The sequence below is a fragment of the Trachemys scripta genome, chromosome 5 (genome assembly GCF_013100865.1).
Source record: "Trachemys scripta elegans isolate TJP31775 chromosome 5, CAS_Tse_1.0, whole genome shotgun sequence".
In the NCBI taxonomy this organism is placed as follows: Eukaryota; Metazoa; Chordata; order Testudines; family Emydidae; genus Trachemys; species Trachemys scripta.
Window position 1 is genome coordinate 79,612,737 of NC_048302.1, and position 26,393 is coordinate 79,639,129.

At 40.0% G+C, this 26,393-nt stretch overlaps 1 protein-coding gene across 4 annotated transcripts in view; it reads right to left on the reverse strand.

Annotated features, from left to right (window-relative positions):
- The window catches only part of PDLIM3 (PDZ and LIM domain 3), a 45,343-nt gene extending 35,360 nt beyond the window's left edge, over positions 1 to 9,983 (reverse strand). For 2 of the 4 annotated variants that reach the window (XM_034771153.1, XM_034771150.1), the window contains exon 1: positions 9,608 to 9,979. In XM_034771153.1, coding sequence (XP_034627044.1) covers positions 9,608 to 9,700 — 93 coding nt within the window. In that variant the 5' untranslated portion in view covers positions 9,701 to 9,979. Of the gene's footprint in view, positions 1 to 9,607 lie in introns of all 4 variants that reach the window. The other 2 variants (XM_034771151.1, XM_034771149.1) reach the window with 2 other exon arrangements.
- Between the last annotated feature and the right edge of the window lie 16,410 nt (positions 9,984 to 26,393).

A 26,393-nucleotide genomic window follows, 5' to 3' on the forward strand; every position in this document is an offset into this window, starting at 1 on the left:
AAAAGCTGACTTCCAGTTGTGGTCAAGAAAGAATCCCCTCCCATCAGATTATAGTAACGAACAACTAGTGCATTTGGGAATATTTCATCTTCCTCTAAAGTGTCAGGTAAAGGCTGCTGCTAAAGAAAGGATATCAGATTAAATGGACCATTTCCCCATTCTGATATAACAAGTCCAAGGCATTAAATCTATTCTCTATCACATAGCAGTCTCTGTCAGAGATAACTGTCAAGAACACAGCATGTGGAATTAATGTTCGTAGCAGCACAGGTGCAGTTCTTCACTGTGGCATTTTTCTGCTCAGTCATTTGAAAAATGCATCAGGATTGGGGAAAGAAAGACAGTGTTTCTACATTTCTTAACCAACTTTAAATTCCTAGCTAAGGATACCTTAGGTGTGATCCTCTGGGTTAGAAAAATGGGTTTTTAATAGTCAAATGCTCTACTGCCCCCCCAACATAAATCTCTCTCCCCCAAGAATATGAGCAAGAGCAGAGTGAAGCCACATAAGAACGGCCATACTGGGTCAAACCAAAGGTCCGTCTAGCCCGGTATCCTGTCTTCCAACAGTTGCCAATGCCAGGTGCCCCAGGGGGAATGAACAGAACAGGTAATCATCAAGTGATCTGTCCCCTGTGGCCCATTCCCAGCTTCTAGCAAACAGAGGCTATGAACACCATCCCTCTCCATCCTGGGTAATAGCCATTGATGGATCTATCCTCCATGAATTTATCTAGTTCTTTTTTGAAACTTTTTATAGTCTTGGCCTTCACAACTTCCTCTGGTAAGGAGTTCCACAGGTTGACTGTGCGTTGTGTGAAAAAATACTTCCTTTTGTTTGTTTTAAACCTGCTGCCTATTATTTTCATTTGGTGACCCCCAGTTCTTGTGTTATGAGAAGGAGTAAATAACACTTCCTTATTTATTTTCTCCACACCAGTCATGATTTTATAGACTTCTATCATATCCCCCTTAGTTGTCTTTTTTCCATTCTGAAAAGTCCCAGTCTTATTAATCTCTCCTCGTATGGAAGACACTCCATACCCGTAATCATTTTTGTTGCCCTTTTCTGAACCTTTAGCAATTCCAATATATCTTTTTTGAGATGGGGCGACCGCATCTGCATGCAGGACTGGACCTACTACAGACCCCTTGGGGGATACCACTCTTTACCACTTTCCATTCTGAAAACTGACCATTTAGTCCTACCCTTTGTTTCCTATCTTTTAACCAGTTACCAATCCATGAGAGGGGTTTCCCTCTTATCCCATGACTGCTTACTTTGCTTAATAGCCTTTGGTGAGGGACCTTGTCAAAGGCTTTCTGAAAATCTAAATACACTATATCCACTGGATCCCCCTTGTCCACATGCTAGTTGACCCCTTCAAAGATTTCTAGTAGATTGGTGAGGCATGATTTCCCTTTACAATAACCATGTTGACTATTCCCCAACAAATTACGTTCATCTATGTGTCTGACAATTTTGTTCTTTACTATAGTTTCAACCAGTTTGCCCAGTATTGAAGTCAGGCTTACTAGCCTGAAATTGCCAGGGTCCCCTCTGCAGCCCTTTTAAAAAATTGGCGTCACATTCACTATCCTCCAGTCATTTGGTACAGAACCTGATTTAAATGATAGGTTACAGACTACAGTTAGTAATCCTGCAATTTCACATTTGAGTTCCTTCACAACTCTTGGGTGAATACAATCTGGTCCTGGTGACTTATTACTGTTTAGTTTATCAGTTTGTTCCAAACCTCCTCTAATGACACCTCAATCTGGGACAGTTTCTCAGATTCGTCACCTAAAAAGAACGGCTCAGGTTTCGGAATCTCTCTCACATCCTCAACTGTGAAGACCAATGCAAAGAATTCATTTAGTTTCTCTGCAATGGCCTTATTGTCCTTGAGTGCTCCTTTAGCATTTTGATCGTCCAGTGGCCCCACTGGTTGTTTAGCAGGCTTCCTGCTTCTGATGTACTTAACATTGTTTTTGCTAGTACTTTTTGAGTCTTTGGCTAGCTGTTCTTCAAATTCTTTTTTGGCCTTCCTAATTATATTTTTACACTTCATTTGCCAGAGTTTATGCTCCTTTCTATTTTTCTCACTAGGATTTAACTTCCACTTTTTAAAGGATGCCCTTTTGCCTCTCACTGCTTCTTTTACTTTGCTGTTTAGCCACGGTGGCTCTTTTTTGGTTCTCTTACTATGTTTTTTAATTTGGGGTATACATTTAAGTTGAGCCTCTATTATGGTGTCTTTAAAAAGTTTCCATGCAGCTTGCAGGGATTTTACTTTTGGTGCTGTACCTTTTAATATCTGTTTAACTAACCTCCTCATTTTTTGTGTAGTTCCCCTTTCTGAAATTAAATGCTACAGTGTTAGTGTGCTGTTTTCCCCTCCACAGGGATGTTAAGTTTAATTATATTATGGTCACTATTACTAAACGGTCCAACTATATTCACCTCTTGGACCTGATCCTGTGCTCCACTTAGGACTAAATCAAGAATTGCCTCTCCTCTTGTGGGTTCCAGGACTAGCTGCTCCAAGAAGCAATCATTTAACCAACAAAGGGGAGAAATTATTTTGTAATAAAATATAAAGACAGGAAATCTGTTGTTGAAATTTGAAATGTAAAAGAGGTATGAAATAAAATAAAAATTTCCTAGAGCGGAAATTCTGGTGATAGTGGCGGAAAACACTAAATTAATCTAAAGTAAGAGTTTTCCCTTGGAGCATATGTACAAGCAACAAACCAAAAAAGTAAAAAAGAAATAGTCACATAATTAATGTATACTAACATATGTATTGTTGGTATTTCCAATGCACCTATCACCATAGAATCTAGGGCCCAGATGATTTTGAAAGGTATTTAGGAATTGTTTCACTCAGCATTGCAGGGCCTAAGAGGGCCAGGATTTTATAAATGGATTGAAATCACTGGAAGTTAAGTGCCTAAATACCTTAGCCTGGTTTAGATGACTGGCACAATACATTGGATATATCAGTAGACTAGATTTGTAGTAACAGAACCTAAAACCCAATGTATGTCACTCTTAATGTTTTTATTCATTGAGATCAAAGTCTATAAGACAGTGTGCCAATTTTTTCAAAACCTGCCATCTAAACTATTTAATCAATATTTGAACATGCAAAGGGCATTTAGGTTACAAATCCCCATTTTGCATGTGTAAATGGGGGATTTGTGAAGCATAATTCTTGCATCCAGTTTTAAACATCTGGGCTGGGATTTTCAAAGGCGCTCAGAGTAGACAGGAACTCATTTCCCACTGAATTTCAATTGGAATTGGGTGTCTAGCTTTCTTAGTCCCCTTGGTCCATAGTATTGTGTGTTTATTGGTCTAGTGTGCTGTGAATCTAAATCCCTTCTCAGATTAAAAAAATAAAGAGGAGGAAAATAGGGACGTATATCAGATATGCAAACATTTTGTGGGTGAGGTAACAACTTTACTCATGTGGGGTAATTTTCTTCAATTATATGACTTTGAGAAAAATATTTTCTTTCTGCAGTGCATTTATTCTATCTATTGATTTGTAAATTGCTTTGGGACACTGAATTATGAATACTTCAGAATCCACCTCTTTTGAAGAGAATAAAAAAGACAGTCTTTGCATCTGTGTTACAAGAAAATGTATATAGGTGAAACAGAAGTAATGTGTGTATACATAGTGAGGAGCCATACAGCTCTATAGGAGAACATTAAGACTGTGAAACTCTGAAGTTGATGAAGGTATCTCCTGTTCCCTCAAACATCATTTTTACACTTATTCATAATTTTTTTGTTTAAAGGGAGTTAAATTCTTAGAATGCATTATTCTTTTTATCTCAACTGTTCCCTCAACACACAGACACACTCTCTCTCTCTCTCTCTCTCTTCCCCCATTCCTCCCAGGCACACTCAAGGCCTACTCTAAAGCAAATTGAAATAATTTAATTGGCTTCAGTCAGTGGGCTTTGGATGGTTCCATAGACATAAGATAAATGTAGGTAAGTTAAGTCCCAAGAATTTCAGCAGTTGTTTTCATTTTTCTTATTAATTTTTTGCTTCTTGCTTTTTATGTCTTTATGTCCTGCTAATAAACACATTCATTTAACTTCTATATTTAGCCCTTCCTGAATATCATACTCTGTGATTTTATGTTTGCTTGAAACACTCAAGAGGATTGTCTTACTGTGGTTTGGTTAGGTAAATCACACATGGGTTTTTGAGATGACATCTGTTCTCTAAACAGGTGTACGATGGTCCCTGATAGCCTTACACATCACTCTATTACACCACTAATAAAGATTTTCTCTGATTGAATAAGGATTATAGCCAACTGCTGTTACATCTGTCTAAGGATTTTAGTCAAAAGGATAATTGGAAAGATGCAATAAACTATCAATTTCTGTTTAGTAGGGCTGTCAAGCAATTTAAAAAATTTAATAGTGATTAATCGCTCAATTAAAAATTAATCATGATTAATCGCACAATTAATCGCGCTGTTAAACAATAAGAGAATATCATTTATTTAAATATTTTTGGATGTTTTCTACATTTTCAATTTCAATTACAACACAGAATACAAAGTGTACACTGCTCACTTTATTTTTTAATACAAATATTTTCACTGTAAAAAACAAAGAAATAGTATCTTTCAGTTCACCTAATACAAGTACTGTAATGCAATCGCTTTATCATGAAAGTTGAACTTAAAAATGTAGAATTATGTAAAAAAAAAAAAACTGGATTAAAATATAAAACAATATAAAACTTTAGAGCCTACAAGTCTAATAGAGGAGGTATCTGAGCCTCTAGCTATTATCTTTGGAAAGTCATGGGAGACGGGAGAGATTCCAGAAGACTGGAAAAGGGCAAATATAGTGCCCATCTATAAAAAGGGAAATAAAAACAACCCAGGAAACTACAGACCAGTTAGTTTAACTTCTGTGCCAGGGAAGATAATGGAGCAAGTAATTAAGGAAATCATCTGCAAACACTTGGAAGGTGGTAAGGTGATAGGGAACAGCCAGCATGGATTTGTAAAGAACAAATCATGTCAAACCAATCTGATAGCTTTCTTTAATAGGATAACGAGCCTTGTGGATAAGGGTGAAGCGGTGGATGTGGTATACCTAGACTTTAGTAAGGCATTTGATACAGTCTCGCATGATATTCTTATCGATAAACTAGGCAAATACAATTTAGATGGGGCTACTATAAGGTGGGTGCATAACTGGCTGGATAACCGTACTCAGAGAGTTGTTATTAATGGTTCCCAATCCTGCTGGAAAGGCGTAACGAGTGGGGTACCGCAGGGGTCTGTTTTGGGACCGGCTCTGTTCAATATCTTCATCAACGACTTAGATATTGGCATAGAAAGTACGCTTATTAAGTTTGCGGATGATACCAAACTGGGAGGGATTGCAACTACTTTGGAGGACCAGGTCATAATTCAAAATGATCTGGACAAATTGGAGAAATGGTCTGAGTTAAACAGGATGAAGTTTAACAAAGACAAATGCAAAGTGCTCCACTTAGGAAGGAAAAATCAATTTCACACATACAGAATGGGAAAAGACTGTCTAGGAAGGAGTACGGCAGAAAGGGATCTAGGGGTTATAGTGGACCACAAGCTAAATATGAGTCAACAGTGTGATGCTGTTGCAAAAAAAGCAAACATGATTCTGGGATGTATTAACAGGTGTGTTGTGAGCAAGACACGAGAAGTCATTCTTCCGCTCTACTCTGCTCTGGTTAGGCCTCAGCTGGAATATTGTGTCCAGTTCTGGGCGCCGCATTTTAAAAAAGATGTGGAGAAATTGGAAAGGGTCCAAAGAAGAGCAACAAGAATGATTAAAGGTCTTGAGAACATGACCTATGAAGGAAGGCTGAAAGAATTGGGTTTGTTTAGTTTGGAAAAGAGAAGACTGAGAGGGGACATGATAACAGTTTTCAGGTATCTAAAAGGGTGTCATAAGGAGGAGGGAGAGAACTTGTTCACCTTAGCCTCTAAGGATAGAACCAGAAACAATGGGTTTAAACTGCAGCAAGGGAGGTCTAGGTTGGACATTAGGAAAAAGTTCCTAACTGTCAGGGTGGTTAAACACTGGAACAAATTGCCTAGGGAGGTTGTGGAATCTCCGTCTCTGGAGATATTTAAGAGTAGGTTAGATAAATGTCTATCAGGGATGGTCTAGACAGTATTTGGTCCTGCCATGTGGGCAGGGGACTGGACTCGATGACCTCTCGAGGTCCCTTCCAGTCCTATAATCTATGAATCTATGAAGTCCACTCATTCCTACTACTTGTTCAGTGAATTGCTCAGACAAACAAGTTTGGTTACAATTTGCAGGAGATAATGCTGCCCACTTCTTGTTTACAATGTCACTTGAAAGTGAGAACAGGTGTTCACATGGCACTGTTTTAGCTGGCATCTCAAGATATTTATGTGCCAGATGTGCGTCCATGCTGATGGGTTCTTCATGTTAACGATCCAAAGCAGAGCAGACATGTTCATTTTCATCATTTGAGTCAGATGCCACCAGCCGAAGGTTAATTTTTTTTTTTTTTTGGTGGTTCAGGTTCTGTAGTTTCCGCATTGGAGTGTTGCTCTTTTAAGACTTCTAACATCATGCTTCACACCTCATCCCTCTCAGATTTTGGACAGCACTTCAGAGTCATAAACCTTGAGTCAAATGCTGTAGCTATTTTTAGAAATCCTACATTCATACCTTCTTTGCATTTTGTCAAATCTGCAGTGAAAGCATTCGTAAAACGAACATGTGCTGGGTCGTCATCTGAGAGTGCTATAACATGAAATATATGGCAGAATGCGGGTAAAACGGAAGAGGAGACATACAATTTTCCCCCAAGAAGTTCAGTCACAAATTTAATTAACGCGTTATTTTTTTTACCAAGCATCGTTAGGGTGGAAGCATGTCCTCTGGAATGGTGGCTGAAGCATGAAGGGGCATACGAATGTTTAGCATATCTGGTACATAAATACCTTGCAATGCTGGCTACAAAAGTGCCACGCAAAAGCCTGTTCTTACTTTAGGTGACATTGTAAATAAGAAGCAGGCAGCAGTATCTCCTGTAAATGTAAACAAACTTATTTGTCTTAGCGATTGGCAAAATAAGAAGTAGGACTGAGTGGACTTGTAGGCTCTAAAGTTTTACACTGTTTTGGTTTTGAATGCAGTTATGGAACAATTTTTTTTTACTTTTTTATGTTACATTTTCACGATAAAGAGAATGCACTACAGTACTTGTTTGAGTTGAACTGAAAAATACTATTTTTAAATCATTTTTACAGTGTAAATATTTGTAATAAAAATAATATAAAGTGAGCAATATACATTTTGTATTCTGTGTTGTAACTGAAATCAATATATTTGAAAATGTAGAAAAACATGCAAAAGTATTTAATAAATTTGAATTAATAATTCTATTGTTAAATTCTATTGTTTAACAGTATGATTCATTTTTAAAATCTCAATTAATTTTTTTGAGTTAATCACATGAGTTAACTGCAATTAAGTGACCATCCTACTGCTTACTATTTTAATCCTTAAAACGTATTTCTGAGGAATATTTTTTTCTTGTCATTATGCTAATTGGAATGTGAATAAATAGGTGTTAATTTTCATTATGTAAATTAAGTGAATATCCTTTGCTTTTCAACCTAGTCCTGCATGGAGCTGAGCACCACCTGAGAGTCTGAATGCTCACTAATTTTCTGGAAACTCTCAGCACCTTCCAGTATTGGACACTAACAAATATATGAAAAAAATCTAATCTGATTAGCAAGAAAAAGTTATTAATATCAAACAAATCCATCATTAAAATTCCTGAGCTCTAGCCTAGTAACTTTAAACATTTCCTTTTTCCTATATGTATTTTATAATATCAACAGTTCTTCGACTTGAAACACATGATTAATGAGCATTGACATCTTGCTACAAACCAGCAGCTTTTTTGTCTCAACTCTGTAGGTATGATGATGAGTCAATGGCAAAATTATTTATTCCTCAGAACGTTACAATAAATGTAATTTATCTTTTGTTAGTATAATTTTAAACCTCATTGCACTTAATCTAAACAAAGGGAAAATATAAACCAGACACTGCTAAAATATTTTTCATTAGAGATAATGGAAACTATTTTCCCCTTGTAAGTCCATAAAAGGCAATGAAAGTCCCAATACATCTAGACATTTTTCACTCTTTTTACGCAACATGTTTTTTTCTCCAGAGTTTTCATGTCACGTACAACAAACATTTATCATATACATTTATATAACATCAAGCAAATTAAGAGCATTATATTTTAAGAGCAAAAGTGGATCTCAGTTATGCTGGTATAAACGTGGAGTAACTCTATCGACTTACATGGAGTTACTTCAGATTTATACTAGGGTAATTTACAGCAGAATTTTGGTGCTTACCATTTCTACAAACTCCTGTTTGACGTACTTTTACTGCATGGCATCATCAGATGTATTTATTCTTCAAGTTCTGACACTTATGTAATACTGTACTAATATATTGTCTAAATTCTGAGTCTCAGTGCAGTACTTCCAAAACTATGTTAGTGAGGTGGAAGAGAATAATGAAATGTGCTTTCAGTATGTGCAAGTACTGTAAACCAGCAGAAAATAAAGAATGCTGATTCTGGTCTTTGTTGTATGTCACATAAAGCCCTATTCAGCAATATATACTTAAACTAAGTTTACCTAATGGACAGAAAATATGTTTTGATATTGCTTTAAGAATGGAAAATAGATTTTTGTGTGTTGAAGTTATTAAGTGACAGTCTCTGAAATAAATGCCAGTTTTCAGGATAATATCTTAGAATACAGAAAAAAGAGGAGGGATTGTGTTCTTAATCCTCTTTAAATGTGAAGTACTATAAGAGATTAATATTGAGTATCACTAAAAGCCACTAGTTAATGCATAGGATTTTTTTCTTGCTTGTTCATGATAGAATAACTTTGTAATAAATCACTGATGTAAAATAAATGAAAACACAGAACTGTACATTTGTAGGAGCATGGCCCCACTACCTTTGCTTACAATACACAGATCTTGAATTAGATAAAGATTTGTATTACAAACTCTTCTTAACTCAAGCTGACATGAAGATTAGTGTACAAACATCCAGCCACAAGGAACAGCTGCTAAATCCCCCTCTCTCCCAAGGATCACATGGGCCAGTTACTGGAACTGATGAGAGCTGCAATATGGTCAGTATCTTAGGCTAGTCTCTGGCTCCCTGGGGGTCCGAAACTGGAAAGTGAAAATCTCAGTGCTTTGGGAAATCACACTGTCCTCTTCCCTTGCCAGTGTCCCCTCGACACTGGAATTTCATTTTGGAGGTGTGAGCAGGAGACGAATGAAGCCCTTTTTGCCTGATAAAGCAGTCTCTTTAAAATTCACACACACACAAATCATTTCAAAATTGTCAACTTTCAGCAACTCTAAACAGTAATAAATGCAACTTGCAGCTAGTTCACTCGTTTATTGCTTCACTCAAGAAAAGTCAAAGAGCAAAAACTAAAACAAAGTTAAAAATAATAAAAGGGAAATGGAAAAGAACACATACCCTGGTTATGATCAAAGGCTGGTTAAAATCTATCCCTCCTGTCAGCCGGAATCCCCAAGGAGCAGGTCCTGGGAGAATGACGTTCTGTGGCATTGTACACCAATTTTCTGATAGCTACTATTACTGGATTATTTTTCTTTTATCCCTAGCTCGGTAAAGGGAGCTGAAGGCTGAGCTGTAGGAATAAAGATCCTGTCAGCAGTGTCTTTGCTGGACAGGGCAGCAGATCCTTGATATGCCTAAGAAGTTTTTTCTCATCCCACAGCTGCAGAAACAGCACTTTATCCCTGCTCCTGTATGACGTCACTCATCTCTTGTCTCCTTCACCCACAGGGGGAGTACCAACTTTGGTAAAACAGTCTGGAAGCTCTGTGGAGTTTACAGCAAATAGATTTACTTTATTTGCTGCCTCACAGTGTACTGCCCAGCCTAGCATTCAGTAAGCTTCAGGTTACAACTTCCTATTTCTCTCTTAAAGCAACGTGGTCTCACTTTTGATGTTGTGATTGTATTACAGCACTGTCTTTGTTTTAACCATACCACAGCATCATCAGCATTTCACCTAACAAGAAATATTTAATATTGAGCTTTTTCCCTCCTGAATGATCATTTTGCATTTTAGTCAGCTTGTGATACAGTCATTTACTTCACCACAAAGTCTTTCTAGCCCTTCATTTGAAGTTTTCAGCTATATCAGGGGTTCTCAAACTGGGGATCGCGAGGTTATTTCAGGGGGTCATGAGCTGTTAGCCTCCCCCTGAAACCCCGCTTCACCTCCAGCATTTATAATAATATTAATTATAAAAAATGTGTTTAATTTAGAAGGGCAGGTCACACTCAGAAGCTTACTGTGTGAAAGGGGTCACCAATACAGAAGTTTGAGAACCACTGGGCTATATATTTTGTACAGTGTACACATATAAAATGTTTGTGCTGGCTTGAAAATTTTTAGCAGTGTCATAGATATTTCTTATACATAGACTTGGAAACAAAAATGCAACTAGTGTAATAGATAACCACTTCTCTTTCTTTTGGCATTGTCTTGGACTCTGTAGTTCTTATGCAGGTATGTTCAGTTTGTGCTGCTCTCTCTGGCTCCCAGTTGGTTCTGTTGTGGCAGCTGATGTTTTCTTTCCATCTTTCTGCTTCATCGTGACTCACATTTCTTTTATATCTGACTGTAGAAGAGAGACATTTTCCAGTGGTGCTGTTCTTAGATGTTTCCTTTCCTATTGTACTGGTATAGTTCCCCATGAGTATCTTATACTAGCAAGGTTAGTCTGCAAGTGTTCCTATTGTTCCAGTTCTCCACTGACAACCTTGACTCCACACCACTTTTCTGTTATTGCTGCTAAGGGCTTAGCCCTTGTATTGAGATAGAATTTCTACTTTTCCATTGTATTTAATTGTCAGCTAAAATCAGTGGGAGTTTTGCCAGAGTAAAGACAGAGAGAAAACTGGGTAAAGATTTAAGGATTTGGCTTAATGATAATAATGGCCCAGATTATGTTCCATAGCTCAGTGCAAAAATTTCCCGTTCCCCATGGCAGGGGACTTCACTGCCTCCACTTCACTATGCTCCCCCACCATTTTCTGGAGGCCTCTCCATGTGGTCTGTGGTCCTCTCAGAGGAAGATGCTTATAACAAGGTGGACCAGGAGAAACTGTAGGTAAGCTGGGGGGTGGGACAGTGGTGCGTATTGTCATCCCTCTGGTTTTGTGGAAAATTTCCTCAGATTTCTTTATCTTTTCTTCTGAGCACCCAGAGAGCTTGAGGGGAAAAGGGGGAGGTGATGCCAATTGTGTAGGGATCTGTCAACTTTCTGGGTGGCCCAGCAGCCCTTTACAACAAGGGAGCATACCACAGCCCTTCCTGATAGGATGCCAAGTGCATGCTTAGGAAGGTAGGGGGATGTCAAGGCTGGATCCCCACTTTGAACTTTCGGGTACAAATGTAGGGGCCTGCATGAAAACTTCTAAGCTTAACTACCAGCTTAGCTCTGGTTCGGCTGCCACCATTTCAATGGATTCCATTCCTGGGAAACCTTGAAAAACCTTCACCAAATCCCTGGTGAAAACAGATCCAAACCCCTTGGATCTTAAAACAAGGGGAAATTAACCATTCCCCTCCTTCCTCCCACCAACTCCTGGTGAATCAAGATCCAAACCCCTTGGATCTTGAACAAGGAAAAATCAATCAGGTTCTTAAAAAGAAGGTTTTTAATTAAAGAAAAAGGTAAAACTCATCTCTGTAAAATCAGTATGGAAATTAACCTTACAGGGTAATCAAACTTAAAGAGCTCAGAGGACTCCCCTCTAGTCTCAGGTTCAAAGTACAGCAAACAAAGATAAACACTCTAGTAAAAGGTACATTTACAAGTTGAGAAAAACAAAGGAAAACTAACACGCCTTGCCTGGCTATTTACTTACAAGTTTGAAATAGGAGAGACTTGTTTAGAAAGATTTGGAGAACCTGGATTGATGTCTGGTCCCTCTCAGTCCCGAGAACGAACACACTCCCAAACAAAGAACACAAACAAAAGCCTTCCCCCCCCAAGATTTGAAAGTATCTTGTCCCCTTATTGGTCCTTTAGGTCAGATGCCAGCCAGGTTACCTGAGCTTCTTAACCCTTTACAGGGAAAAGGATTTTGGAGTCTCTGGCCAGGAGGGTTTTTATAATACTGTACACAGGACAGCTGTTACCCTTCCCTTTATAGTTATGACAGGGGATAATTCCAGAAGATACTCCAATACCAAGATGATGGATATGCAATAGAACTTGACTAGAGTCTGAATCCCCTCTCTTGGATTTTCCACTCGGCATGAATATGTATTTTACCATATATATTTACTCTTTGTAGTCCATCAATCAGTTTTCAGTCCACAGGACAGTGCTCATATCCAAACTAGTTCTAATCCATTTTGTAAGAGATTTTTTTTTATGTAATGTATTAGATGTTTTACTAAAATACCAATATATTACATCTACTGCATTTCCTTGATGTCAGAATTTTGTATTTCTTTTTAAGAATCCAGTTTTTCTTGCAAGATGTATTATTTACATCTGGTTATTGCCCATGGCTTCATTATACTTTTGATGTTTACATATTTTCTATTATTGTTTGTTATTATGCTAGAGACTGAAGATAGACTTTGGTCATTGTCAGGATTACTCTTCCCTTTTTTTAACATATTTTTTCCAACCTTCTTATAACTTTCCATATCTCCATGACTTGCTAAAGAATCTGCTCAACAGATAACTCTTCTCTGATGAATGATTTGGTTAGTTTATTAGCTGATTTGCTTAACACTTCAGGATGCAAATAGTCATTCTGAGTCACCAGAGCCAAGGCAACTTCGGTAGTCTCACTTCATGAAGTGCCAGTCATTGACATCTATTAAGTAGCACTATGGACATCTGGCCATACTTTCACAAGACATTATGCCCCAGTGCAGTGGTGTAATCAGGGTAATCCGCTGGCGGGCTGCCAGACATTTTGTTTACATTTGCACGGCCGCATGCAGCTCCCAGTGGCTGCGATTTGCCATTCCCAGCCAATGGGAGCTGTGGGAATCATAGAAATGTAGAACTGGAAGGGACCTTGAAAGATCATCGAGTCCAGTCCTCTGCCTTCAGAGCAGGACCAAGTACCGTCTCTGATGCGGTGTGGGCCACAGGGAGGTACTGGCCGCTGTTTCCCGCAGCTCCAGTTGGCCGGGAATGGCGAACTGCGACTGTGCAAATGTAAACAAACTGTCTGGCAGCCCGCCAGTGGATTACCCTGACGGGCCACAGGTTGCCCACCACTGCCCTAGTGCAAGCCTCTGCAGTTGACGCATCCCTTTGATTTGGTGGTCCTTCAGTCATCAGTACTGCAAAGATCCTCATATCCTCCTCATTAATAAGTACTTCTTGTCAGTCATCCACAGTACCTGGGGACCAGCACTGGGGGGGAAAAAAAGGTTACTTATCTATATAGTAGCTGAAGTTCTTTGTGTAGTCCCTGTCTCTGTTCCACTACCTGCCCTTCTCTGCTTCAGATCATTTACTCATGATTTGCAGTAGAGAAGGAACTGGAGCAGCACTTGGTCCACACTTCCCCTTATGTCCTCAGTTTGGAGCTTGAAGAGAGGAAGAGTGTAGGTGTGGACCAATGGACGCTAGCAAAAAAATTTCAGTTTCAGGTGCATGGAGCACATGTGTACCCGATAGTGGAATATAGATATGGACCACACATCTCAAAGAACTCCAATTACTATATAGATAAGTGGCTCTCTTTTTAGTGTAATAGCTTTTCTTGTTTTCTTGACATCATTAGTATTCAGTCTTGGAACATAGCTTCCCTATCCATAAATGTGCAATCTTTTATTGTCATTACTGTGTCATGTGATTGCCTATTAATAGCTTCCTTTGGATCAAAGTATGTTTTCTTGGATTGCAGTTTGCTTCAAACATTCCAGTTTACCTGTTTTTCTGACTTTGCTGGGTAGTCTTCAGTTTGATGCCTGTGCCAAATAGATGTCTCTTCTGTCAGCCCAATGTACATTTGAAGGTGTGATGTAGACCATATTTCTTCTTCTGAGCCTGCAAAATACAGTTCTATCAGTTTTCTTGATTTCATACAATTTTCAGAGATATTTTCCTGTATCAAAGTCCATAAGAGGCACATGTAGAGCACGTGATATGGTCTTCTCATTCTACACCAGGGGTCGGCAACCTCTGGCATGCAGCTCGCCAGGGTAAGTACCCTGGCAGACTGAGCCAGTTTGTTTACCTGCCGCGTCTGCAGGTTCGGCCGATTGCAGCTCCCACTGGCCACAGTTCACTGCTCCAGGCTAATGGGGGCGGCTGGAAGCCGTGACCAGCACATCCCTCGGCCCGCGCTACTTCCCACTGCCCCCCATTGGTCTAGAGTGGTGAACTGCAGCCAGTGGGAGCCGTGATCGGCCAAACCTGCAGATGCGGCAGGTAAACAAACTGGCCCGGCCCGCCAAGGTGCTTACTCTGATGAGCCGTGTGCCAGAGGTTGCCGACCCCTGTTCTACACCATGCCTGAACTGTAACAAACTTCTATCCTAGTTGTGAACTTTACCTGTTAGTCATGATAAATTGCTAAACTGAGTCAATGTTTGTGTGATTTGACCAATAGCCACCTGGGAATACTAACCTGAGACTCTGAAAGTCATTTGCAAGTGTGAAATAGTATGTATTTTAAACCCAGATCTTCACAGGTGAAAGGCTAGTGCATAACATATTTCCTGCTTCAGACTTTAAAAACATTAAATATATCTATGTTCTCTCTAAAATATTGATTAGTAAGTGTTACTAAATTTAAAATAAACGGTGACTCTTCGCATACAGTATATACAGTTTTTCATAATGCCATAGTTAGGGTGCATAACTAGTTAATAACTTGGATCCTGCTGATCTTTTATATCAGTCTTTGGTTAGTGGGTGTCTGATAAATCTGAAGTACCGTCTGCTCTTTCTCTTCCCTGGTTGAAGTGAAGGAGGGGAGCTCTGGTACTCTAGTCATGCCCTTGTGTGAGGAGAGGGAGGGTGCTGAGCTTTGTGATTGTACACCTCCCCCAGCCACTGGCTGTTGCAAGTGCATATGTGGTTGGGAGGGAGAGGGGGAAGGGATTCCGGTAATTTTCTCTCACATGTGTGAATGTGGATGGGATTCAACTACAATACCCCTCTGTCAGGGCATGTCTGCACTACAGATTTAAGTCAACCTATGTTAGGTCGACTTATAGCCACTGCAGTAATTACTGCGGTGGACCACACTGTCCTCCTTCTGTTGGTGATGCACGTCCTCACTAGGAGTATTTCCACCGATTGAAGTGTGTGTGGAAAGGGAAGGGGGGCGGGTTGAGAGCCAGAGCTCTTAGCTCAGCACAGCTCCCTGGCAGTAGCCCACCTGGATTCTCGACTCCCGGCTGGGAGCGGGAGCCAGCTGCCCAGGCTTCTCAGCTCCCTGAGCTGGGAGCCTCCAGGCAACAGCTGTGAAATTGACAAGAGAGCCAACAGCCAATGTAAATAACAGTGTCTACACAGACACTGTGGCTTGTCTCCACTTATGGGGGGATTGACGCATGGCGATCTATCCACCGGGGATTGTTTAGCAGATCTTAAATTGACCGCCAATCGCTCTCCTGTCAACTCTGGTACTCCACCGGAACAAGAAGCATAAGGTAAGTCAATGGGAGAGTTTCTCTCGTCGACCCAGCACAGTGTAGACACAGCAAAAGGTCAACCTAAGCTACATCGACTCCAGCTACTTTATTCACATAGCTGAAATTGCATAACTTAGGTCGACTGAGCCCCAGACTGTAGACCTACTCTGCATTGCCCTAAAAAAACAACATACGCCTCTTGTGGAGGTGCAGTTGGAGTTATTATGTCCGTTTAGGAGAGCACTTACATTGGCGGCACAATGCTGCCTTACGTCGACCTAACTATGTAGTGTAGACCAGGCCTCAATCTCTACTTTTCCTGTCTTCCTCCCTTGTGCATAGCTCCAGTGCTTCCTCCTGCTGCCCAGAGATTCTGAATAGCAAGACTGAAACTGATCAGATTCTTCTTAATTTCATTCTAATGCTGGAATTCACTGGAGCAGTTTTTAGGAAGACAGCATTATATTGGTTTATATTTGGCTCACCTTTGCAACCATAGGGGCTAGAATTTTTTCTTAAAATCCTGCAGAAGTTAAAGACTTAACCCCTCTCTTACTTGCCCTGGGAAGCGTGTTACTTTGCAGTGGTGAATAGGCATTTTGGAGTTTTTTTAAGGCCTGCATTAAAGGTCTGTCATAAATTAACGAAGAAATATTGAATACAGAAATAACATTGTGCTGACATGGCATTTTTTTTTGTAAATTTGTGAAATATATTATTTCTAAGTGATTTTTTTCTAAACAACTGAGAAGCTGGAAACTGAATTATTAAAATAAACCTAATGTTGCCTTTCTGGGCACTCTGGGTTTTTGTAGGGCTTTCATGTTGTCTGAGATCTGGACACTGATTTTTTTAAAATATCTTTTTAAAAAGAACACTGAAGTGTATGGTGAAGGAAGGGAAAGAGGCACATATAAAATATGGCTGGGATTTTTAAAGGTCCCTAAGGGAATTAGATGCCTCACTCACCTTGAAGTTCATTGGGATTTAAGCACCTAATACCCTTAGACCCCTTAGAAAACCCCAACCCTTCCTTGTGTTTGCAAACAGATATAAAAATACATCAAATATCCATCTATCCATCCCATTATCATAGTACTGACTGCCTGAAATTTTGAATCTACCAACCTTGATAATATCTCTGTTGTGCCTTTATCACTTTAGCATGAGTTAAGAATATAGTTATAACACTACATGGGAATTTCCTTTCTGTTGTTAGTTTGTGTTTCAAACCTGGCTTCATTTAAATGTGTTTTTTTGTATTTAATAACTAAGTTACAAAGCATTTCTATGTTTTCGATTTAAAAGGGAGATGTGTTTCTACAAGGTGTAGGTTTTCTGAATGGAAATTACATTCTTTATCTAATTAGTGTATTGAAATGTACCTGGAGGTTCTGACAGACAATAGCAAATTTGGTAGAAACTGTTAGATTAGGACTGTAACACTCGCTGGAAGTAAGGAATCATGTGTCCATTCAGTCATACATTCATCAGTGGCTCAGCTCCATGTTAATAGCTAGAATCAAACGTCATCTCCATGTTTGGCAAGCTGCTGCCTTATTTGGTTTAAAGTTAAAGCCCATCCTGGCACTGGAGACTGAGCAGGTTCATTCCAGAAGAGTTAGTTTGGAATAAACTAGCAAGGGCTTGTGCCTGGGCAACAGATCAGAATAATGTCTGATATTACTTTGTATGCTCGGAGAATTAACACTCATACACACACTTTTTAAAATTATGTAAGGAAGCTATTAAACAGTTCTCTAATAAAATGGTACTGTGAGAACTAGAATGTCTCAATGTTAATTTCTGTATATTTGTCTTTCAGTTATGTTAGGTTAATCTATTACATAACTTACTATAAAGGTAGGTAAAAATACTCTTTCTTTTTTTTAGTATTAAAAATAATTCACTAGACTCCACTTATATTTCCTGTTGTTTTCAACAAATGTACTATAACATTTATAAACAACTCACTTGTTTTTGATAAAATTGCAGGTTTTTATTTGTACACAAATTAAATTTAAACCAAGTAATGGGAGTAATTGTTTACTCTGATATATGATTGTTTAGTCATTTGTATATAATATATAGTGATTGGTCCTGGCTGGATTTTGAAGGGTAGAGATATTTAGCATGTTTACAAAAGGGACGTTAAGGAAGGCTAGTGGGCTCAAGGGGTTGATTGATAATAACCTTACACTTTTAGGTCACCTGTTCTAATCCAGCCTGATGGGTAATGAGGGAAAATTACTATCTGATGACTGTGCATTGATGAATATTATTTCGGTTGCTATTATTTGGTCGGCCACCACCTAGTGATGGATGAAGACCAGGGATAAGATTTTAAAAGATATTTAGATGTTTAATTCCCATTGATTTCAATGAGAGTTAGGTGCTTAACTACCTTGAAAAATCTGGCCCCAGATGGTAGTATTATGCTCTGAGTTCCCTTCGATTCCATTGATCAGAAGGTGGAGTTGGCTTGCTTGTGGACCTAGTGGGAGTGGACAGGGCTGCTCTAGAGTGGCTTTGTTCTTTTCTCTCAGTGAGATCTCAACAGGTAGTTTTGGGCTACTGCTCTTCTTTCTAAAGAGCTCAAGTGTGCGGTGCTGCAGTGTGCTATTGTCACCTGTGATGGGGTGTACAAACTCCACACTGAGCAAGAAGGGCTTATTTTAGGCTCAGCCAGCCATGCCCCACTGCACTTGCAGCACATGCTCTATCTGCTGGAGGAATTAAAAAGGCAGTGAATTAGCTCATTTGGCGAGCAGAGCTGAAGGTGAGCAGACCTGCAGCCCATAGCTCCAGCAGAGCAGAGGGAAACCTAAAGTCTCTAACACCATTGCCCAAAGGAGCCCTCCTTGAGGGAAGGGAGGACCCTCCGCAGAGACAAGCAGAGAGGGAAGTATCCTGTGGCCATGGACAGTGGCAACTCCCTCTTGTTTCTGTTGATTTGGATTTTCCAACCAGGCTAAGGCCTTAGACTGAGCTGACCCCAGAGGGGAAGACAAGAGGAAGAGGCCCAGAGAGGACAGTCTCAATTAGCCTTGGGTGCTAGGTTACTGGTAGCCTGAAGGGCCCTGGGTTGGAGCCCAATAGAGTGGGAGGGCCCGGGCTCCCCTCCCCACAACCCCCTTGGCAGTCTGGGGTTGTGGCCATGACTACTAGGCATGCTTCCCAACCAGACCCTGATTGGGGACCATTACCTTACCCCCCCGTTCAGTGTGAATATAGGGCTGTTAGGAGGGCTAGTAATGGGGTATGTGGCTTGGTGTTTTCGGTATGCAAATGACATTCAGCTGTATGTCTTCATCTTGTCTGATTCAGATGATGTAGTTCAGCACCTCAGCCAGCTAAGGCTGAGTTGATGATGGTGGGTTGGACGGAAGTAGCCAGAGGAGTTGGCAGAGGCAATATTAGCCATTTTGGTTGAGAGAGTACATCTGCCATTAATTAATGGTGTCCACAAACCAGGGATGATTTTAGATATGCAGACACTGTTTAATAATCATATTACAGCAGTGACCCAGTCAGCTTTTTACCATCTGTGTCTGGCTAGAAGGTTGTGACCTCTTCTTTCATACCAGACCTTGCCACTGGTATCCATGCTTTTGTCACCTCAAGATTTAACTATTGTAATGTGGTCTGCATGGGACTACACCTTAAAACTACTCAAAGACTGAAGCTTGTGCTGAATGTGTATGCTCTCTTATTGAAGGGGGCATCTCACTGGGAGCACATGACCCCATTGCTCTGGGACCTGCACTAGCTGCCCATTGGTCTCCAAGTGGAGTTTAAGGTGTTGGTCATGATCTATAAAGCCCTAAATGGCCTAGGACTGGCCTAAACCGTTGGCTCACCTCTACCATTGCCATACTGCCATAGCTGTGGCCAGCAGGGCTGTTCAAGCTGGTCCCCCTCATTATAAAAGGCCGTTAGAGCATTCTCTATGAGGGCTTCAGGACTCTGGAACTTGCTCCCTTACTTGTTCTGAAATAACCCAAATTTGGTGACTTTGCAGGCACACTGCAAAAGATAGGCCCTCTGGAGAGGGCTAATCATGTGCTTCCTAGATGATGAAGGGGGCAGGTGGCTTGCTAGCCAAGGTCCTGTGGAATTGATTTCAGTGCTGCTGAGGTTTAATTTAATTGTCTGTATTGTATGATTAATTATGTAAGGGCATCTAGGGATAGGCATCTTTTATTATTTTAAGTTTAAATAAATAAAATGTTTTGAATGCTGGCATTTGTGGCCCCACATACATCTATGACATAGGTCCTATTAAAACACTTAGGTAACTTTATGCGTATGTGCAGTCTCAATGAATTCAGCATGACTATTCACCAATGGGACTATTTGCATGCAAATCACATGCATAACAGAGTGAGGGATCAGGATCTTAGTCTCTATCCCAAGACATTTATAATCCAGTTCCAAACGTGAAATAGTAGACTGACAGTTTTGACCATCTGAGAACTGTATTTTGGCCTGTTTGAATTTAATTAGTGGTTAAATCCAGATCCCAGTAGACGAATGTCTACATCACAAAATCATGATCACCTTTGGTGTTAACTGGTACTCTTGTTGGAAGTCTCAGCAAAGGATTGACAGAGCATAGAGACCGAGAGCATGGCTACACTAGAGAGTATACAGCAGCACAGATGCACCAATGCAGCTGTGCCTCTGTAAGCTCTCTAAGGCAACAAGAGAGAGCTCTCTCATCCGCTTCACTACTTCAGCCCCCGTGAGCAGCAGAAGCTATGTCGGCAGGAGAAGCTTTTCCGCTGACATAGCACTGTTCACCCTGGCACTTATGTTGGTTTAACTTATGTCACTCAGGAGAGTGATTTATTCACACACTGAGCAACATATGCAAGCTATGCCAACATATGCTGTAGTGTAGACATAGCCTGAGCTATCCCAGGTCCTGGAGATGGTCACTTCAGGTGAGAGCTGAGTGAAATTGGTGGGGCAGCACAGGGAATTTATAGTGTCAGTATACATGCTCTACCTCCTTGTGGATGGAGAGAGGGCATGACAGGTGCTTGTCTGACCTACTCCTAAAAACATCCAGTGACAGAGATTTCACAGCCTCCCTTAACTATCCTTATAGTTAGAAAGTTTTTCCTAATACCTAATCTAAATCTCCCTTGCTGCAGATTAAGCCCATTACTTCTTCTCCTGCGTTCAGTGGACATGGAGAATAACTGATCACTGTCCTCTTTATAACAGTCTTTAACATACCTGAAGATTGTTATCAGGTCTTCCCCTCCCCCCAGTCGTCTTTTCTCAAGAAGAAATGTGCAGTTTTTTAGCCTTTCCTCGTAGGTCAGGTTTTCTAAATCTTTTATAATTTTTATTGCTCTCCTCTGGACTCTCACCAGTTTGTCATGCCCCAAACTGAACACAGTACTCCAGCTGAGTCCTCATCAGTGCCGAGCGGAGCAGGACAATCACCACTCATGCCCTATATATGACTAGGGAGATAGATTTCCATAGTGCCACGCAGTGTTTGTGCAGGGCCTGGCAGTTCCTTGTCTTTCCTGGAGCCCCATGTTGATAGCTATGCTGGTCCTGTGGTAGTCAGTTCCTTCTGTGACTCAGCCCTCCAGCCAGGACATGTTTTGTCTGCCCTCTGGGTTAGGAGAGGGGAGCCCTGGGTCTTCCCATGGGTTGAGGTGTTGGTATCTTGACCCTTCTGACCTCGTGGCCTTCTCTCCTTTAGATGTCTCATATCAGAGGTAGGCTTCTGCATTCAACATCCTCTGGGAGATAGTAGGGAAACCTGGGCCCACTGTCTCCACCATGTTCCGATCCAGGGTCCAGTGTAAGCAGCAAAGTCTTACATCCCCAAAGTGCTATACTGCTGCCTCCATGGATCACTTCCTTCCAGTCCCCTCTTTCTCGACATTAAATAACTGGAATCAAAAATAAAGTCTCAGGCCTCCTGAGAATCACAAATCTCTTCCTTTTGGGTTTGGCAACAACAGTACAGCCAGGCCTCAGGCTGCAAGAGCTCCTATAGTGCTTCTTCCCAGTAACTCAGAGTGTAGGCCTGTACACCTCCACTATTTGCTGCCCCACTAGACTTGCCTGTTCTCCTTTTGATCTCCTCCTCCAAGCCATGCATGCTTTGCAGTGTGGCAGGGTGAGCTGCCTGGGCCCAGAGCAGCTGCTTAACTCCTTACTTACTGGTGCAGAATTTGTATACCCTGTTACAGCGTCCCAGAATGATATTTGCCTTTTTTGCAACTGCGTCATTTTGTTGGTTCATATTCAATTTGTCATCCACTGTAACTCCCAGATCCTTTTCTGGAGCCTAGCCAGTTATTCCCCATTTTGTGTTTATGCATTTGATTTTGCCTTCCTAAGTGAAGTACTTTGAACTTGTCTTTGTTGAATTTCATCTCATTGATTTCAGACCAATTTTCCAATTTATAAAGGACATGTTGAATTCTAATCCTGTCCTCCAAAATGCTTGCAACCCCTCCCAGCTTGGTGTCATGTGAAGATTTTACAAGTGTATTCTCCACTCCATTATCCAAGTCATTAATGAAAATGTTGAACGGTACTGGGTCTAGCACAGACCTCCATGGGACTCCACTAGATATGTCCTCCCTGATTAACAGTGAACCATTGATAACTGCTCTTTGAGTATTGTTTTTCCACTAGGTGTGCACCCACTTTATAGTAATTTATCCTAGACCACATTTCCCTAGTTAGCTTATGAGATTGTCATATGGGACTGTGTCAAAAGCCTTACTAAAATCAAACTATGTCATGTCTACTGCTTCTCTCCTATCCACTGGGGTAGTAACCCCGTCAAAGAAGGAAATGAGATTTGTTTGGCATGATTTGTTCTAGACAAATACATGTTGGCTACTACTTATCACTCTATTATACTCTAGATGAGTGGTTCTCAACTGTACCCCTGGGGGTATGCAGAGGTCTTCCAGGGGGTACATCAACTCATCTAGATATTTGCCTACTTTTACAACAGGCTACATAAAAAGCACTAGCAAAGTCAGTACAAACTAAAATTTCATACTGACAATGACTTGCTTATACTGCTCTAAATACTGTACACTGAAATATAAGTACAATATTTATATTCCAATTGATTTATTTTATAATTATATGGTAAAAATGAGTAAGAAAGACATTTTTCAGTAATAGTTTGCTATGACACTTTTGTATTGTTATGTCTGATTTTGAAAGCAAGTAGTTTTTAAGTGAGGTGAAGCTTGGGATGTGCAAGACAAATTAGACTCCTGAAAGGGGTACAATAGTCTGGAAAGGTTCAAAGCCATTCAGGGCCCCAAGCAAAAAAATTTTTGGCTCCCTCTTCCCCCGCGCTTTTTTTTTTTTTTTGGCTTTTACACATGTTTGCACTTTGCAGTTTTGTTTTGACTTTTTAAAATAAAAAAAAATGAAAACAAAGAATTTGTAGTTAGTGAAATAAAACAATTTCCTACTAGTGTAATTTTAACATTTAATTTTAACAAAAACACAATAACAAACAATTTGAGTTCAACTATACACTGTAATGAAAAAGTTTAGTATCTTCCAGTATCTCATAAATTAAAAGAATTTATATGAACTGATTTTTTCTGGTTTTTATACTTGCGTAGTCTTTTAATAAGTGAGTGAAATCTAAATTTTTTGCAATAGTACTTTCAATTGAAATTAATGCCAGTCCTGACATACGATTTTGAGACATGGTGGACCTCAAATAATTTTTTAGTAATTTCAGTTTTGAGAAACTGCGCTCACCAGAAGCCACTGATACTGGTAATGTTAAAAGAATGCATAATGCTATAGCAGTGTTTGGAGTGAAAAAATCATTTCTTGCTATAAATTCTAATACTTTTAGAGGAGAAGTTTTAGGACTTATTAGCTCAGATAAAGCTATTAATTCATCATACAATTCTACTGCATCAATGTCAGCAGCGTTATCAGTACTGAGCGCTAAATGTAGGTCTTGGCACTGCTTCATGAGGTCTTCTTTGGAAAACTGATTTTTAATATTTCCAATATCGTATAAAAATTCAAAAGTTTCACAATGACCATGCAACTGACAAAATCTTCCTTCAGTGGAAGTTATAGCTACATCCAAAATACAATAGAAACATTCAACTTTAAACCTTTCGTTTGGCTCGAGAATAGGATCATCATGAGCCTCATAACAAAACTGTCTTGTTTTTTTCCGAGGACGAATGAATTTTTGAGGTGCAAACGGTTCAAAATCAAGATCCTCTGCTATTGTTGTTGCTTCTTTGACTGTTTCTTCAAATCCTTCATCTGAACGGTATTTTTTTAAATATTCCAGCGTTTTATTCAAAATCATCTTTGCCTTGGATATGTCTATGGTTATGTTCTGCATAACTTTGCTGGTCAAATTAATTTGATTTAGAATATTGTGCCAAATAACCGTGCAACATGAAAATTGAAACTGCATCATTTTCTGAGCCAATGTTTCAGCTTCATGTCAAAATGAAGGATCATACGACAAGTCCTGGCTTATTTCGCATAGTGCATCATAAATCTCTTCCGATGAATATCGGAATGGTCTAATAGCTTCTACCCTGCTTTCCCATCTAGTTTGACTCAGAGGTTTAAGTGTGAGTTTTTGTTCAAGATTTTTCTTCAAGACTGCCCAACGGTGTGTGGAAGCACTAAAAAAGTTGTAAATTGCTTGCACTGTGGTAAAATATGAAACGGCATCTTTAGATGATTTGGCGGCATCACTGACAACCAGTTTGAGTGAATGCGCATGGCAAGGAATGAAAAAAGCTCGATTGTTTAAATTCAATATTCTTTGCTGTATACCTGCATGTCGTCCTCACATGTTTGAGCCGTTATCGTACCCTTGGCCACGCATATTTTCTAAAGGTATTCCACAGTGTTCCAATCTCAGTAGAATTACATCTGTGAGGGCTTTCCCAGTAGTTTCATTCACTGGTATAAATTCTAGAAAGTGTTCACAAATTTTCACTTCTGCATTTTCATCAATTTTCAGAAATCGTAAAACTATTGACATTTGCTCAGTTTTGCTCAGATCTTGAGTACAATCAACTATAATTGAGTAATATTTGGCATGTTTCAAATTCGAAACACGGTCCTGCCCCGGCTTCAGAGGACGGGCCGCTCCTCGGCTTGTTCGTGCTGCTCTCCTGCGGGTAGCGGCCACTTCCCCTCCAGGCGGGAGCCGGTAGCTCAGCATTTTGCCGCCCCATACATTTTGCCGCCCTAGGCACCAGCTTGTTTAGCTGGTGCCTAGAGCCGCCCATGAAGCCATTGCTGTAGATGTTTACAAATTTATTATTCAATAATTCGTTCCAGTATCTTTGTGGGTATTGAAGATAGGCTAACTGATCTATAATTCCCCGGGTCCTCTTTGTTCCCTTTTTAAAGATGAGTATTATGTTTGACCTTGTCCAGTCCTCTAGGACCTCACCTGTCGTCCATGAGTTCTGAAAGATAATCGCTAATGGTTCTGAGATTACTTCAGCTAGTTCCTTAAGTATCCTAGGATGAATGTCATCAGCCCCTACTGGCTTGAATATATCTAACTTATTTAAATATTCTTTAACCAGTTCTATCACTAATTTTGGTTTATGTTTTTTCCCCCTGGTTGTTGATATTAAGTGTATTAAGATTCACAATTAACCTTTTTTAGTGAAGACTGATGCAAAAATAGGCATTACATGCCTCAGCCTTTTTGGTGTCATCTGTTATTAGCTGACCAATGGACCTACCCTTTCCATCCAAGACAGAGGGCTAGCCAGCCTCTTTTTGAAAACCTCCAGTGAAGGAGATTCTACGACTTCCCTAGGCAGTTTGTGTTTCATTGTCTACTGTTCTTAGAGTTAGGAAATTTTTCCTGAGATTTAATCTAAATCTGCTATGTTATAGTTGAATCTATTGCCTCTTGTACTGCCATCTGTGCCAAGAGAGAACAATTTTTCTCCACATTTCTTATGGTAGCCTTTCAAGTATTTGAAGACCGCTATCATGTCCCCCCTTAATCTCCTCTTTTCTAAACTAACCATACCCAGTTCCTTCAGCCTTTGCTCATATGGCTTACATTCCATCGCTTTGATCATTTTTGTCACTCACCTCTGGATCCTTTCCAGTTTTTCTACATCCTTTTTATACAGTAGTGACCATAATTGGACATAGTACTCCAGCTGAGGCCTAACCAACATCAAGTAGAGTGGTAGTATCACCTCCTGTGACTTGCATGCTATACTTCTGTTAATGTAACCCAAAATTGCATTTGGTTTTTTTTTGCAACAGCATTGCATTGTTTACTCATGTGGAGGTTGTGATCTACCACAGCTCCCAGATCCTTCTCAGCAATGTTGCTGCCAAGCCAGTTATCACCCATTCTGTATTTGTACATTTGTTTTTCTTCCCTAAGTGTAGTACTTGATATTTGTCTTTGTCGAATTTCATTTTGTTATCTATAGCCCAGTTCTCCAATTTATCAAGATCCCTTTGAATTTTAGTTCTATTTTCCATAGTGTTTGCAACCCTCCCAGCTTTGTGTCATCTGCAAACTTGATCAGTATGCTCTCTATTCCTACATGAAGGTTATTAAAA